The sequence below is a fragment of the Myotis myotis genome, unplaced genomic scaffold, assembly GCF_014108235.1.
Source record: "Myotis myotis isolate mMyoMyo1 unplaced genomic scaffold, mMyoMyo1.p scaffold_m19_p_9, whole genome shotgun sequence".
In the NCBI taxonomy this organism is placed as follows: Eukaryota; Metazoa; Chordata; class Mammalia; order Chiroptera; family Vespertilionidae; genus Myotis; species Myotis myotis.
In genome coordinates, this window is record NW_023416401.1 from 73,208,377 (window position 1) to 73,224,389 (window position 16,013).

A 16,013-nucleotide genomic window follows, 5' to 3' on the forward strand; every position below is an offset into this window, starting at 1 on the left:
AAAAGAATATATGAATGTCCAATAAGCACTTGGCAAGATACTTAACATCATTAATTATAAGGGAAATGCAATTAGAAATCATGAGATACCCCTTTATATCCATTGTAACTGCTAAAATTAAAAAAGCTTACAAGACCCAAGTACTGCCAAAATTTGAACTCTTATATATTGATGGGGGTATATATAAGTTGGTATATCACTTGGGAAAACTGTATGTTAGTTCTTTATAAAATACAACATATACTGACTCAGTAATTTTACTAATACATATTTGTTTGATGGACAAAAAAATATAACCACAAAGGACTTTTACAAAAATGAAGATTTATTTGTAGTAGATAAAAAGTATAAATACTCCAATGTCCATTTACAGATTGTTATTGGACAAACCCCTGAATCAGAGTGAGGGGGTACCTGCTCTCCTCCTTGGCTCTTGTCAATCTCATAAGAAAGATTTCAGATGAGTGACAGATAGCAGCATTGAAGAAAAGCAAGCAAATTTATTAAGAGAGTAAAGCAAGTAAATGTACAGCACAAGTGGGTGTAATCTGAGTACCCCGCCTGGTGGAGGATTAGGGGTTTATACTTTTCCACCTACAGGTTTCAAGGTTCCTCTGTAGGATACTTTGGCCAACGGACTAGATTTCAAGGTCACCCTTTTACTTTGTTGTGGCTTTTCCCAGAATTTATGAGAACTGCTGACTTCCCAAGACTGCTGACTTCTTTGTTCAGTGGGTGTGATAACTCTTCTTTTTTCCTCTTCCCCTCCTCCCGCCTTTGCAGTTCCAAGGTGATTTAAGCTATGTATGAACCATTTTCTCTCAAGTGTCCTTGATTGGGGAGATAAGGTCTTGCGTTTCACAAGCTAGCTACAAGTTGGCCTTGATTAATTTTCTTGTCTCAGCTTCCCTATTCCACTTGCCCAGGAATTTTCCTAACTTCTTACTATCCTGACATACAGATACAGAAATTATGGTATATTCAACAATGGAATATTACTCAAGAAGAAAAAGGAATGACGTACTAATCCATGCAACAACACAGATGAATCTAAAAAAATTTGCTAAGTGAAAGAAGTGATCACCTCCTTCCCCCTCTCTTATATGAAGGTTGAAGTTATGTACCAGGCAAAACTTAGCTATGGTGAATGAAATTAGAACATAGGGTCTCTCTGGGTGCTAAGAAGGGAAATTGGGTGGAAAGGACAGAAGATAGCTTTTTGGGTTGATGGAAACATTTTGTGTCTTTATTGACATCATGGTTACTTGAGTTTATAATTTTGTTAAAACTCATCAAAACTGGAAAACCCGTGCGTATGATTGTTTGTAAATTATAACTCATTAATAGAATTGACGTGAATTAAAAATTAATGTAATGTAGTGGTTCAATATGCCACATGCAGGAATTGAGGTAAGACTGTCTGATTCAATTCCTGAAGGCAGTGAATTATAATGTTAAAAGCATGATTGCTATATCAAATAAACCTGAAGTTTTGAATCACATTGCCAATATTTTGTGAATGTAGGCAAGTTACTAACCTCTGCTAAATTCCTATAAAATGAAGGTAATAAAGTTAGTATCTACCTTAAAGTTGTCCTCATTATAATGCCTGGCACATAGATGAACTCAATACATTTAAGTTATAGTCATTATTATTAAATAGCTCTTTAGCTAGGCTTTCAGCAGAAAGGAATGCTGGTATAACCTTGAAGATTTCGAGAATTAGATATCTACAAAACTGCATTAGGCTACAATCTAAATAATGTAGACAATATGTGACAGCATATGATTAAGTACACGAGCGAATCCCATTTTAGTTATCCATTTAAAATTGAGTAACTCATTATCTCTTTGCTAAGAAAATATGTTCACTTTAAAATGCTTGAAGTAGTTGGCTTAGTGTTAGTAAGCATCGACTTATTATTAACCAGGAGGTCACAGTTCGATTCCTGGTCAGGGCACATGCCCAAGTTGTGGGCTTGATCCCCAGTGGGGGATGTGCAGGAGGCAGCCAATCAATGATCTCTCTCATCACTGATGGTTGTATCTCTCACTCCCTCTCTTTTCCTCTCTGAAATCAATAAAAATATATTTTTAAAAAATAAAATACTTGAAGTACTTATTAGGGTCATTTTTTTCCCTTAACAGTCTCACCTTCTGTTTTCTATCTCATAATCACTTTTTACATTTTGGCATATATTTTTCCAAAACCCTATATGTATATGTATATAAATCGTGTATGTATATAAGTGTGTGTATAACTTTATAAATGAAAATGTGACTATACTATATATACTCTTGTAAATGGCATTTCACTTAGAAATATTTTCATGTTTATAAATATTTACACATAGAGTTGGCCTGTTATTTTAAACTAGAGGCCTGGTGCATGAAAATTCATGCACTGAAGCGGGGGAGCCCTCAGGATGGCCTGTCCCCTCTCACTGTCTGGGAGCCCTCAGGGGTGGGAGGTGACCTGGCAATCAGGGGAAGGCGACGCCCCATCACACCTCTGCTGCTGCCACTGCTGGCAGTGCAAGCCTTGTCCAGCCCTGGTTACCTGAGCCTCGGGTGGCCCTGGGCAGCTGGGCAGCTGCTCTCTGAGGCTTGCCTGCACCTCGAGCCAGCCCTGGGCCGCTGGGGGGCTAAGGATGGGTTGGCCACACTGCACGCCTGCCACCCCCCCTGGCGGGGCTGAGGGGACTGGACGCCACCATCTTAGTGATGGTGTGATGGTCAATTTGCATAGTCCCTCTTTATTAGATAGGATAGCTGTATAAAAGTTCATTGCATTGATAAGTCTTTTGATTTATTTAACCACCTCCTTAACTGAGTAATTTACAGTTTTCACTACATGAACAACTTTAGCCTATCTCTTACTTACATCATGTGCAATTCTGTCATTTCATAGAATATATTTTAAAAGGTAAAATTGCTATAAGAAAGAGTTTGAACAAAATACATCAAAATTTATTTTATGAGAGGAAATTATGTGTGTGAGTATGTGTGTGCATAAACAGTGAAAACATGAAGAGCAGAATTCTGAGTTGTCTGGGTGGTAATTGGTGGTTTTCATATTCTGCTTGCTTCTTTATATTCCTCAGTTTTAAACAAGGAAAAAAGTTATTTTAATATTTACAAAAAATTTTCACTTAAGGAGTTTAAGATATTAACTACCATAGTGGGGAACATGCACTGTACACACTAAGCCCAGTATTATTCACATTCCACCCATGGCCATGGGAAGCAATGTCTTTATGGGCACTGATTTCTAAGAAAACTGGAGCTTGAGCATCACATGTCTGATTAAGAGTCTGGATCTTCAACCAAAGGACTTGCATGCATGCATATAAGCCTAACTAATGGACACAGACAACAGGGGGGTGAAGGCATGAGTTGGGGAGGTCGGGGGGGGGGGGTTATGGTGGGATAAGGACACATATGTAATACCTTAATCAATAAAGAAATTTAAAAAAAAGAGTCTGGATCTTAGTATAGGTTTTCTGAAACACTGTGGTTTAGAGTAGTGTGGAGTGATGCCATTTTTTTTGTGAGTGTCTTTGAGGCCCAGGTTCATTCTCAAACTTCAGAGATATGCAAGTAGTGGTGTAGGAAAGCCTGGAGGAGCCTATTTCCCTAGGAGACTTATTCAGCCAGAAGTGATGTCTTCAAGGCAGTCAGTGGTTGCAAAGCCACTGGGACATTCAAAAAGTTTTATGTCCCTCAATGACAATCTCTTGTCAAATATCCAGCTTCCTTTCAAAATAATGACAATAATGATAATAAAGCCATGATCAATTATGTGGTGTTGTGAACTGTGGAGAGAGGGGGACAGTCTTCAGACCCCTAATATCCTGATATATTTTCACATCTGTACAATCTTGTGTTTCCTTTCTGTCCAAGGACCCCATTCAAAAACAACTAAGAACCCAAGTTCTCAATGTCCTGACTTATGTGCCTGTGGTCTTATAGCTCTCCTCCACCTGTGCATTCACTCCCAATCCAGCCATGCAGTTTTCATTTCTAAAAGTATACAATTTGTGTTTTGAAAAGGTGACTCTTACTGGGGTGGGGGGGACAGATATGATGGGGAGCAGGATGGGAGGCCAGAAAGCAATGAGACCTGCAGTTGGGGAGCCTGCTCATTTAGCAGAGCAGGAGCAGTGGCAACCAAGTTCTGTTTCAGTCCCTGTCCAGTCAGGGTGGTTCTATGGGTGTTTATCACAACCTAAGCTACCCTTGCCCATCACTTTTTAGTGCCTTGTTGGACACCCCACAGCAGCGCAGTCATGGCTGTGTCATACTGTTGTGGGGGTGAAGTGGGGAGGAGGAACACAGAGGTCTGATTCTTGCTTTGCTTAGTTTTAACTCTACTGTCTTGGTTTTGAGGTGTGTACAAATGTTCTAGAATGCTTTCCTCACTTTCTTCTTGGCTGTTTTTTGTCTGTGTTTTGAAGGCAATGCTTACCAGCTCAGAAACAGAAGTGTTAGTATTTCTTCCCAACCTTGTGTTTAGTGACATGGACTTGATAGTTTGAAATGGACATGAGAATAATTACACCATGAAATTGCAAAATGCTTCAAATAATGGACTCCCCCCCGCCTCAAGAAGATATATTTTTTAACGTTTAGTAGCATAGTACTTCTAAAAATCCTTCTCACGCCCTATACTCTTTACCCCCGCACACACACGTAGGGTGGGGAAGGGGAGAACATAGTGTTTGAGGGATTGGACACCATAGTTTTCTTCTGTGGGCTAAGGTGATTTCCAATAGGAGCAAACTGAGTTACTTTTCTCTTCCTATATCAAATTTTTCACTTATTTCCAAAAGGCCAACAATGAGCTAACTTTCTTCTCTCTCCCCCAGTGGATGGCTGCATTCACAGAGCGGCTGGCCCTTGTTTGCTGGCTGAATGTCGCACCCTGAACGGCTGTGATACTGGGCATGCGAAAATCACATGCGGCTATGACCTGCCTGCAAAATGTGAGTACAACTCTTTTGAACACTGTTTCAGAATCTGAGGAGCATTCTTGCCTCGCTTTATTTCTCAGGTGTGTAACTCGGGAAGGAAATGGCAGTGGCGGTATTTAATTAAATGTGCTTATATTAACGTTTGGTACCTGGTAATAAAATGTGTTTTCCAAATATCTAAGGGAATGTCGTTTAACTATAGGTGTTTTCTGTTCAGACCTTCGACAGACGGTCTCTGAAATAGAGAAATAAAAATATGAGCAAAAAATATATTATAGTATTTAAGTGCCATTGAGTAACAGTTTCTGGAAACGATGCCAATTTCTTATTCCTTGTTCAGGTTTCTTGATTGTGGATGTGTTCAGAGCAAAGGAGATCAAAGTGATGTATTGTGTTTTCAGCTGCCATGTAAAGGCTGATTGGCAATTATAGCCAAGGCACCTGTCACACTTCCCTTTCTGGGAAAAGCCAGTGGAATGCGGTTGTCAGTGTGAGAATGTATTTGCGCTTTGAATGTGGAATGGTCAAAATTTCCATTATATTTGAATAGAGAGAAGTATTGCATTTGATTGACCTTGTTGGTTAGTCATTTAGCCAACTGAGTAGGGTGGTGTGGAATGAGACCAGTGAGAAGGAAACTGGCTAGAGGCACACGCTCTTTTTTTAATCACATTGTCTTCAGGGCCTGGGGCTCGAGGTAGAGAGTTTCATTGCACAGTTAAGGATGCGCATTGATCCAAAATTGAGGCACTGATTAATTTTTTATTCCATGTACCTGCTTCTTATGATATTGCCTGGATCTTGGAGTACATTTTATGTGAAAGTAAACACATGATACAGTGTGCAGATTATGTGATGTAGAATTGTGCACCAGAAACCTATATAATTCTGTTAACCAGTGTCACCCTAATAAATTCAATAAAAAAGGAAAAGTATGACATGGATTTAAAAAAAAAATGTAAAGCTGGTTTTCATTTTTGTTTTAGCACTGGAGAAAACGTGACTAAAAAATTACAATCTGTAGGAGACTCTTTTTTCTTGTACAGACAGGTTGTATAAGAATGGATTTCCCGTGGATCTGTGCGAGGAGAGAGAAAGTGTTACAATGCAAAGATTACTTGAAAATAGGTTTAAATTTGAGGATTTTTAGTAAACAGTAATATACTAAAAGGGTATTTTTCTTTATAAATGTTATAATACTACAGTCTATGTTCCTCACAGTGGGTTGCTAGTGAAAGTATATCAACTGTATACTGTTTAATTTTCCCTTTCATGACTTCTCATTTTTCTTTCTTTGTTACTGTTTTAACCTTGTGCCAAATGCCCCCTCACTCCTAGTTGGACGATATGTTTATGTCAAATAAGATCCTTTGTGTACATTGTGTTCAGAGAAGTTGTCCCTATGACTCAGAGAACCTGAGTATTAAAGGTGATTTCATTTCTAAGTTTATGTGACCCAGTGTTTATTAATATTGGTCATTCTTTCTTTTTAACAACATAATACCTTTGTGATATAGTTAACCAATACCATCCTGAGAGCAAGCAGATGATCAATTAGTTTTAGACTTGTATCTGTCCTTAAACCAGAGAATAAGGCCTGGTTCCCTATTGATTCACTACTTTTTTTATATATTAACCCTACCAGACCGCTGTACCGATTTTTCAGTAATTTCCACACAAAGGTGGAATATTGGCGCTAGATGAAAGGTAGATGAAAGGTAGACCTATTTTCTACAATGTCTCCAAGTTCCATCTTATTCTAACCACTTGTTTGCATGTAACTAACATTTTTCTAAATCATGTTGGTTTTTTTCTCTTTAATGCTCAGGAGCCCAGGTATAGGGGACAATTAGGTTCAGGGCCTCAGGTCTGGTAGGATTAAAGCACATATCAAAAATTCTTCAGCTCTGAGATTTCTGAAGACAAGTAACCTTGGAATTTCTAAATATGATCAAATGAAATGGTGGCTCTAGTGTATGGATTGACACTATGACAATCTTGTTTCATGTGCTTGCTCTTGTCTAACATCTCTCTAAATAACCAGTTCAGCTTAGTTCAGGGTTGTTGAAGAATTGTACAGTGCCAGGCCCTGAGGTACAAAGGTCAATACTACCAATACACGAGCTGGAGGAATTCTCTGATCGAGTCATACCTTTGAACTAAGGTGTGGCTTTCTTGCACATCCCAGGGCAGGTGAGACAAGAAATCTAGACATGAAAAGTCCTCAGGACTCGATACAGAATCCCAGTGAGCTGAGATGTGAGAGCCTGGCACCCCTTTAAGTCGCTGCACACAGCCTACAGGGCATGTCTTGTAAAAAATGCAAAGGAAATGTAATAGAAATTGCCAGATTGGAATTGCAGTGCCACCTCCTAAAGTCACACATACAGATTCTGTGAATGCCCTGATACTTTTCTGTATTTAGTAAGATTTAACAATTTATTACAACATAAAGAAAAGCAAGGGAGGCAATGCAAGAATGAGTAATAATAGCTTACATTTATATGCCACTTTATAGTATGGCACAGTACTTTCGCAAGCCCTCATATTTTAAATTATATTTTTCTAAACATCCTGTGTGTTCCTTTTTCCTTTTCTGCTCCCTGAGAGACGTTTTCCTTTCTCATCAATTTGGTTTATCCATTTCAGAGTCATTAGCAATCCACAGATGTGCTTTTGTAGAGAGAGAATGAAAAGGGAGCTCATTACATACTGTTTGGGTCATTTTCCCTCCATATTTAATAACTCCATGACAGTTTGACAGCCGAGACTAGCTCCTGTCTGTCCTCTGTGGCAGTGGGTTTATCATTACAGGGCCACTAAAGCCAGTCATCCAGCTACCAGTGATAATATCTTCATGCATCAGCAACGTGTTTATAAAGTGCTATCATATGGGTTACAGACAAACTGGGTAATTTTGGACCGGTCTTTGCTTCTTTTTTTTTTTCTGCTTGCTAAATTAATCTATTTATAAATGCTTATATTTGAATTAAATATACTTATAGTCTACTAGAGGCCCAGTGCATGAAATTCATGCACATGTAGGGTCCCTAGTGGCCACCTGCTGCCACTGTGGGAAGGGCCTCCCAATCCCCCGCCTCCTGCCACCTACAGCCACTGCTGCAGCTGGCCCTGCGCCTCCCCCCTCCTCCCCCAGTCAAACTCCTGATCAAACTCCAGGTTGATGGGACAATTTGCATATTAGGCTTTTATTATATAGGATATCCTGATTGGTGGAATGATAAGCCTCAGATATTGAGTTTATGGCTTGGATGTTTTGAATAATTTGTTTTGATGTAAAATATCCAATATTTGTTTTCAAAAGTAATCTGAAGAGTGAAAGAATATAGGCCCATATTTTATTGAAGGCTATTGCTAAGGAAATGACATAGGGACTGAACTAAGGACTGCTCATGAAATTGGAACTTTGGGGACTTTCTCTTCTATAATATTAGAGATTTTGGGGGTTCATGATACAGTTTAGATTTCTATAGTTTTAGAGCTTTATCAGCATGTTGGGATATTTCTATTTATGCTATTATCATTCTTACTAGAGGGCCAGGGTCACCTGGGAAAGGTTTGTTCATCCCTGTCACAGTTTGAGTGTCAATATCTGGCATAGCGTCTCTGAATTAATGTGAATGAATCAGTGATTAAACGCATGAATTATTTCAGACATTTTCACCTGGAGAATAGCTTTGTGTTGCTTTCACTTCTAATTCTTTCCCTCCTGCAATCCATTCTGCCCAGTGCATATAGATTAATATGCCTGAATCCTTGTAATTGTCTAGGATATTCTAGATGATGTGATCCTCCGTACTTCTCTGACATTGTCTCCTACCCTCTCCCTCACTCATCAAGGCTGTTTTGCTAATATTTACTGCCTTTGTATTAGCATTCCCTCTGCCTGGAATTCTATTCTTCTACTTACCTATGTGGCTTGCTCCTTCACCTACTTCAAACCCTTGATCAAACCCTAATCAACATATTTATAACTGCTTCTCAGCTGTATTTGTAATTGCTTATGTAGTATTAACTTTTAAATACACTGTATCATTTACTTGTTTATTTTATTTATTTACTGTCCCCCCACCCCCACCCCCACCCCCACAAGAATAAAGGCAGATATTTTTTTCTGCATCTTTTTCATTTATTGCTGTATCCATGCAGCTTAGAAAAATAGGGGTTCAAATATATTTGTTGACTGAATTAATGAAATCTAACTCTACTCCTCTCAAATCCTTCACTAGGTTTTTACTTTAAACATAGACTTGTTAGCCTTATCTTTGGCCTTCCATGATTTAATGCCATATCTTGAACTATTTACAACCTTTTATGTGATCTGAATTGCTCATAATGGTATGTCTGCGCGGGGGTTGTGTTCAGGGCTATCTCAAAAGCTCTTTCTCTGTTTCATTATAGCTATCTTCCACACTCAGCTCAAATATCACTTCTACAATAAAACAAGTCTTCCCTTATCAACTCAGCTAAAAGTACTTTCTTTTTCCTTCAAAATCCAGAATGCGGTAGTTAACAGGCTGAGGGCACTTTTATTGTGTGACTGTTTATTGTTATCTGTGTGAACTTTCTACCTGTCTAGTAGCCCTTTGTATATGTTAATGGATGCTAGAGCCTTATCTATCAAATGAATTAATTGTTGAAGGTGGAAAGCTGGTTAATGATTGATTAATTGCTGGTGGGGGGATGCAAAAGAAAATGTATACTAATATTCCTGAGAAATGATGAAATTAGTATCAAGTATCCCTTGTGTTTTTAATCATATTTTAACATACTTCTAATTTCAAACACTTTTGTCTAAGAAACTTACTCTTAATCGAGTTTTTCCTAGAGGTGAACAAATAAAAATAAAGAAATCATCAACTTTATTCAGTTATTTTCATCATAGTTCACCTCTGTTTTATTTCTTAAGAATGCTTCGTTTTTAGGCTTTAGGGCTGAATAATCATCAAAGATAAATGGAAAAAATATTAAACTTGTATGCATAAAATAGTGGAATCTGTTTATTTTATTCCTTCTATTTAATCTTTGGAAGTCGTGAAAGGGTAATATTAGCATCAAACTTACAGTTTTTCATCAGTCATTTGAAAGGCAACTCTAGGGTGGGAGACCATAGCATTATATGTTTGAATATCATAGAGCGGTATAAAATCAGAGTCCTTATTATGTTTCCAGGTGCAATAATAATCAGATAATGGTAGCTCAAAAGGTACTGTTGATAATAATTAGTACTTCTCTTCTGTCCTTCATCAAGAAATCATAGTACTTTGAAACATTAGCTGATCAACCCTTTTGAAATTTCTGTGGTGAAGTAACATGACAAGTGATAATATTTTATCACAATACAAAAAGGAATTCAGGTACAGAGAGGCTAAATTTGTTTTTCCCAATATAAATGAAAAACCCCCCACAAAAAACAGACTCATAAATACAGAGAACAGACTGATGTTTGCCAGAGTAGAGGGGTTTGGGGAACTGGGTGAAAAAGGTGAAGGAATTGAGAAGTACAGATTAGTAGTTACAAAGTAGTCATAGGGATATGGAATACAGCATAGGGAATATACTCAGTAATAGTCTAATAACAATGTATGGTGCCAGTTGTGTGCTGGAGGTGTGTGTGTGGTGGTGGTGGTGGGGTGGGTATATGTTGTCTGCCCAATATGCTGTACACCTGAAACTAATATAAAATAATGTTGAATGTAAACTATAATTGAAAATATTTTTAAAAGTTTAATTTATTGTTCCCAATAACAAAGTGAGTCCATATTAGAGGCATGGCAAAGTATCCCTGAACCAGGGAAAGAGTCTATGGCAAGTGTTGCTCAAGCCTGCTGCCTGTTTTTGTAAATAAAATTTTATTAGAACACAGCCATGCCCATCTGCGTGCATATTGTGTATAACTGGTGTCATGTGGCAGAACTGAGTACTTGCAACAGAGACTGTGTGACCACAAAGCCTGAAACATTTCCTCTCAGTCCCTTTACAAAAATAATTTGCCTGCTCCTGGTCTAGGGCCATCTCCACTTTTATATGGAGGAAGCTGAGATCCAGAGACCTTAAATGTCTATTGGATTTTATTGAATGTATGTGACTTACTTAGATTACTATTGACGGAATGGAGACTAAAATGCATGCCTTCTATTTCTTGGGACAGTCCTTACTTCTGTTGCCTCAACAGAACATTGCCTTGGGAGGATCATCTGAAGTCTTCAACATGTTTCAAATTATAAGGACACCTTGAAAAAAAGTCTAGAAAAAAATGACTCTTTTTCTCAATAGGGCCAGAACTAGAAAGTGAATAAGTTCAGACTCTGAAGGGAGAGTTAATTCAAACCATCAGATGATTAGCCAATAAATCTTTATTTTTTGCTTCCTCCAGTGGTGGTAGCTAAGATGTTGAAAGGGAGCCTGTGGTCCTGAGGAAATTCAGTTTCTAGAGTAGGTAACTTAGATGATGCTTCTGGGAGTTCTCCAGAATCATGCCTCATTTCAGCCACGTGGGCTGCATAGCAGGGGTTTGATTGTGAAGGCAGCGGAGTGGGCATAATGCTAAGAGGCTGCTTTCACCAGTGTTTGATGGAGACCTGAGGACCCTCACAAGCTCTTTTTCTATAATTAAATTACTTATATTCCATAAAGAGAGAAATGGCTTTTGAAGAACAAAAAAAAAATCATCTTCCTTTCTTGAGAGGGAGATGGGATTGTTCCTCCTAAAATCAAACCTGATTGGCTCATTTCCTTTTAGTGCTTTAGGAATTTCATGTCCATTGGGATCTATTTCTTTGTAATTACCACCCCTTTCATTTATGTAAGCAGTTTCATACATTTGTGATCCTTATGATGGATGTGGCAGTAGGAAGGGCAGGAAGATTGTGAAACCCCAGAGCATTGGTTCTCAAATGTGCTCAGTAGCAATGGCAGCAGCATCTGAGAATTTGTTAGAGATGCAAATTCTCAGGACCCGCCCCAGACCTACTGAATCAGAAAGTCTGTGACTTTGATGTGTGCTCAAGTGTGAGGACCATTGACCTACAGTGGTATAATCCTGGGCAGAGCCCTTGCCATTGGGCCTCTTGCCCTACAACCCGTTTGCTACACAATACAGGCAACCTTTTGGGTCACAAGGTAAGGCTTTGTTTGAAGAGAACTCCTACATTCTCTTCCTCTGTCATTTTTTTTCCACATTTAGCGATGCTGTCTGCATTTGTATTTGTTTATTGCTTATCTTCTTAAACAGAATAACATCTAAGAGAGCAGACATCATATCAGTCTCATTCATCTGGTGTCCTTAGCATCTGACATAGTAACCTGCACAGTTACTTGATACACATTAACTGGAAGAATTAATGAAAGCATTGTCTTTGTCATAGTCATAGCTGCCACTGCAGGAAGACAGCCAAGAAGATACGCAAGATAGGACTAGGTGATCATGGAAATCTGCAGAGCTAGGCCTGCTGCCACTGGAAGTCTTTCTGTGATCCCATTAGCAAACCTGCTGCTTCTTCGAGGACTCTAGCAGAGTACTGGAGCACTAGGGCAAAATTTGCTTATTTTTGTCCACAGGGCACACACATAACCCACACTTAGATGATTTCCTTTCATTTTCTCTCTTCTTTATTTGGCCTATTGTGATAGCATAAATTCCATCCCCGGGTGGCTTTGCAATAAATAACTAAACAGTTCTAATGGTAAATAGTGTCTTTAAAAAAAATTTACTTTTTGGAAGGAACTGGCATTCACATTGTGGTATTTTGGCTGAGTGTAAAATGCCTCTGGCTTGCATTGTTGGACATCTTCACAGGCCTTCACAGGACATTGCCTATACCTTCTTTTTCCTATGTGATCAATAGGAAGTAACAGAGTAAATCAATTCTGAGTAATAATGTAAATGGGCTCTCGAAGGCAATCCCTGCTGTGAAATAAGCAGTTAGCTGCGACACTGGCATTAACCACCATGGGGATAATCAGCCTTTGGATGTGTTTAATCAGAGTTATCAGCTAAGATTAAAAAGAGAGTTACTGTTGTGCAGGGATAATCATTGTAAGTATTTAAAAGATGAATATTTGAAGGTGCTCTCATCAATTAAAGCCATCAGAATTGCTTTGAGTAATTTAGGATGCGCTAAGGTCAGGCACAAGCAAACAGAAAAAGTTAATCTCAGACCCAGAGTAGTTAAGGGCAGGAATTGCAGAATAGCTTTATTGAAATAAGTAGTGAATGCTGTTAAGTGAAGATTTTGCCCAGTACTAAAATGTTCTTTGAACTATTACTAGCACATGTGACTTGATTCAAAAGTGGGCAACACAGAACAATTTGTAAATGTATTAATTCTCCTTGCAGTTAAGCACTAATCCCAAAAATGAAATATTAGACCACTCTGTGGCTTGATGAGATGTGTTTCCAGTTGAAAATATTGATGGAACCAAGCTCTGTACTGTAGAATAAAAGGTTGACTCTGGGACAAGGATACTATATATCAGGTAGAAGGTTTGAGAAGTTCTGAATCCAGGACATCCTAATTAGTAAAGTCCCTTAACCTTTGAGCCCAGGTTTGTTCACCCATGGTTATCTGGGGTTTGTAATATCTCCCTCAGATGAGACTGTTAGGAATATACACAGAGGCACTTTTTAGCAGTGTAAGGCATCATAAAGATATTGGCTTTATTATTACTTAAAAGTACTTAGCATACCTAATTTACTTATCCAACCAATGTTTATTGAGTGCTTGCTCTGAATTAGTGTGCTCTTTTAGAATGCAGAAAACTATAGTGATGGAGATGACTAAGATTCCAGTCCAATCTCAGGTTCTAATAGATAATAAACATATTCACATAAAAGCAGAAAACCTCAGATAATGTCAGGGCTCTAAGGAAAATAAGGTGTGACAATAAAATGCATAGTGGAGGGAGGGGGTCTATTTTTTCTATGGTGATCTGGCAAGGCCTCCCAAAGAGATGGTGTTTGAACTGAGAGCCATCTACTAACTGGGGAAAATTCATTGCTGGCAGGGAGAAAGCGCTGTTACCACGGGGTTAAAAACAAAATCATCATTTCTGTTCTGTAAAATGAGATGGTCCATACATTTTTCAATTGTTCTTCCTTGCTGCAGATTTTGAACTTCAGGTCTGACATATGTATAATTTTCATTTTAGTCTGACTTTTGGAGGTACTAGAGGGAGTGCTGCTGTCACGGGAGTTGACAGGAATTTAAGGATCTCCTCATCTGACCTCCTGTTTTACAGCTAGGGACACTGAGGCCCAGACAAATTCTTGCTTTTTCCCAGACCATATGGTAAAGGATAGAGCCTGAGCATCTGGACTCAGAGCATGGTGCTCCTTCTGCCTTTCCTGGAGTCTCTTCAATCATGTGAACTCTCTTATAGGAGTATGGTGGGAATGTAATCAACTCTTAAGTGAGGTGATGCACATGAAATTTCTTATTTCACATGGAAATTTACTGTTAATACTAATTTAGGTGAGTTTAATTATGACACCCAGAGCACTACTAAGTAAAGTTTATGACAACAATCCATTTGAACATGCAGAGCAGTGACTGGTATCTGAGAAAATATGGAAGTCACAATAGCAATGGAGAAAAGTCCTATGTCAACTTCAGGACATGGACATTTGTCCCTGCTTCCTTCCAACAGAAAAGGGAAACTCTTTAGAAGTAATTTTGAAAACTTCAGATAATTGGTTTGAAAGATTTACTACAAATCCTGTGATATTTCTTCCCCTTGTATATGGCCTGGACTTAATGACTCCCTTTAGTGAATAGAATATGTCAGAGTAATGGAATCACTGAGATTAGGTTACAGAAAGACTGTGCCTTCCATTTTTGCTGCCATCTCTTACTTTGTTTCTCTCAAATCACTCATTACTTTCCTAGGGCACCGTAAAAAATTACCACAAAAGTGAAAGTTTAAAATAGCATTTATCCTTTCACAATCTGGAAGCCAGAGGTCTTAAGTGAAGATATCAACAGGGCTCCATTCCTTCTGAAGTTTCGAGGGGAAAGCCCATCCTTGCCTCTTCCACCTTTGGTGGCTCCATGGCTATGGCGACAGAATCCCAATGTTTGCCTCTGTCTTCACATGACCATCTTCCCTGGGTCTCTCTGTACCTTGTCCCTTTTTCCTCCTTTAAAAGGATACTTGTCATTGGATTTAGGCCTATCCTAATCTAGGATGATCTCAAGGTCTTGAGATCAGTTACTTAACTATATCTGCAAAGACCCTTTTTTCAAAATAAATTTACATTCACAAGTTCTTGGGTGCAGGATATGGACCTATCTTTTTGAGGGTCACTACTGCACACACTGCACATTCTCCTTAGGTGAAGTCAGCTTCCATGTCATGTGGAAGCCCTGAAAAGAGGAAAACCAGCTACCATGTGGTGAGGGAACTCGGCCTCTGAAGAGGCCCATACTGCGGGGAACTTGGGTCTGCCTGAAACAGGGTGAGTGAGCTTGGAAATAGATATTCTGAGATGTGCCAATAGCCCTACGAGTGAGCTTGGGGGCACATCCTTCAATCCCAGTCAAGCTCTCAGCTGTCTGCAGCCCTGGCTGGCAGCTTTTCTGCAACATCATGAAGGGCCCTGAACCTGAACCACCCGGTGAATCCACTCTTGAGTTCTTGACCAGCAGAAGCTGGGAGATAATGAATGTTTGCTCATTTAAGTCAGGGATGTTCACTATGTCGCAATAGCAATAATGTAGAAAGTATGGCCATGGGCTTTATTCAGCAGTGCAAGGAGCCCACTGTCAGAATGGTTGGTGCCCATCACGTTTTCTCAGCACATGGCGGAGGGGCAGGCCTAAACACAAGGTGAAAATGAAATAGAACTTGGGGTAATGTCATACTTTGTCAGTTAATCTTAAAATCAAGAAATGCAACCATACTACTTTATCATACCTTTGCCATAGATAGCACACTAGATCAGAAAGAATGTTAGGAATATAAATTTCTGTCATTTTTTTCTTAAAAAAAGAAAAGATTACTCGATTAGGTTCAAGCAGA

The 16,013-nt window shown here is 38.9% G+C and overlaps 1 protein-coding gene across 2 annotated transcripts in view; it reads left to right on the plus strand.

The window, feature by feature from the left end:
- MACROD2 (mono-ADP ribosylhydrolase 2) overlaps positions 1-16,013 on the plus strand; it is a 1,927,670-nt gene that overhangs the window by 617,914 nt on the left and 1,293,743 nt on the right. For both annotated transcript variants that reach the window (XM_036322176.1, XM_036322177.1), the window contains exon 5: positions 4,869-4,985. In XM_036322176.1, the coding sequence (XP_036178069.1) occupies positions 4,869-4,985 (117 nt within the window). The remainder of the gene's footprint in view (positions 1-4,868; positions 4,986-16,013) is intronic.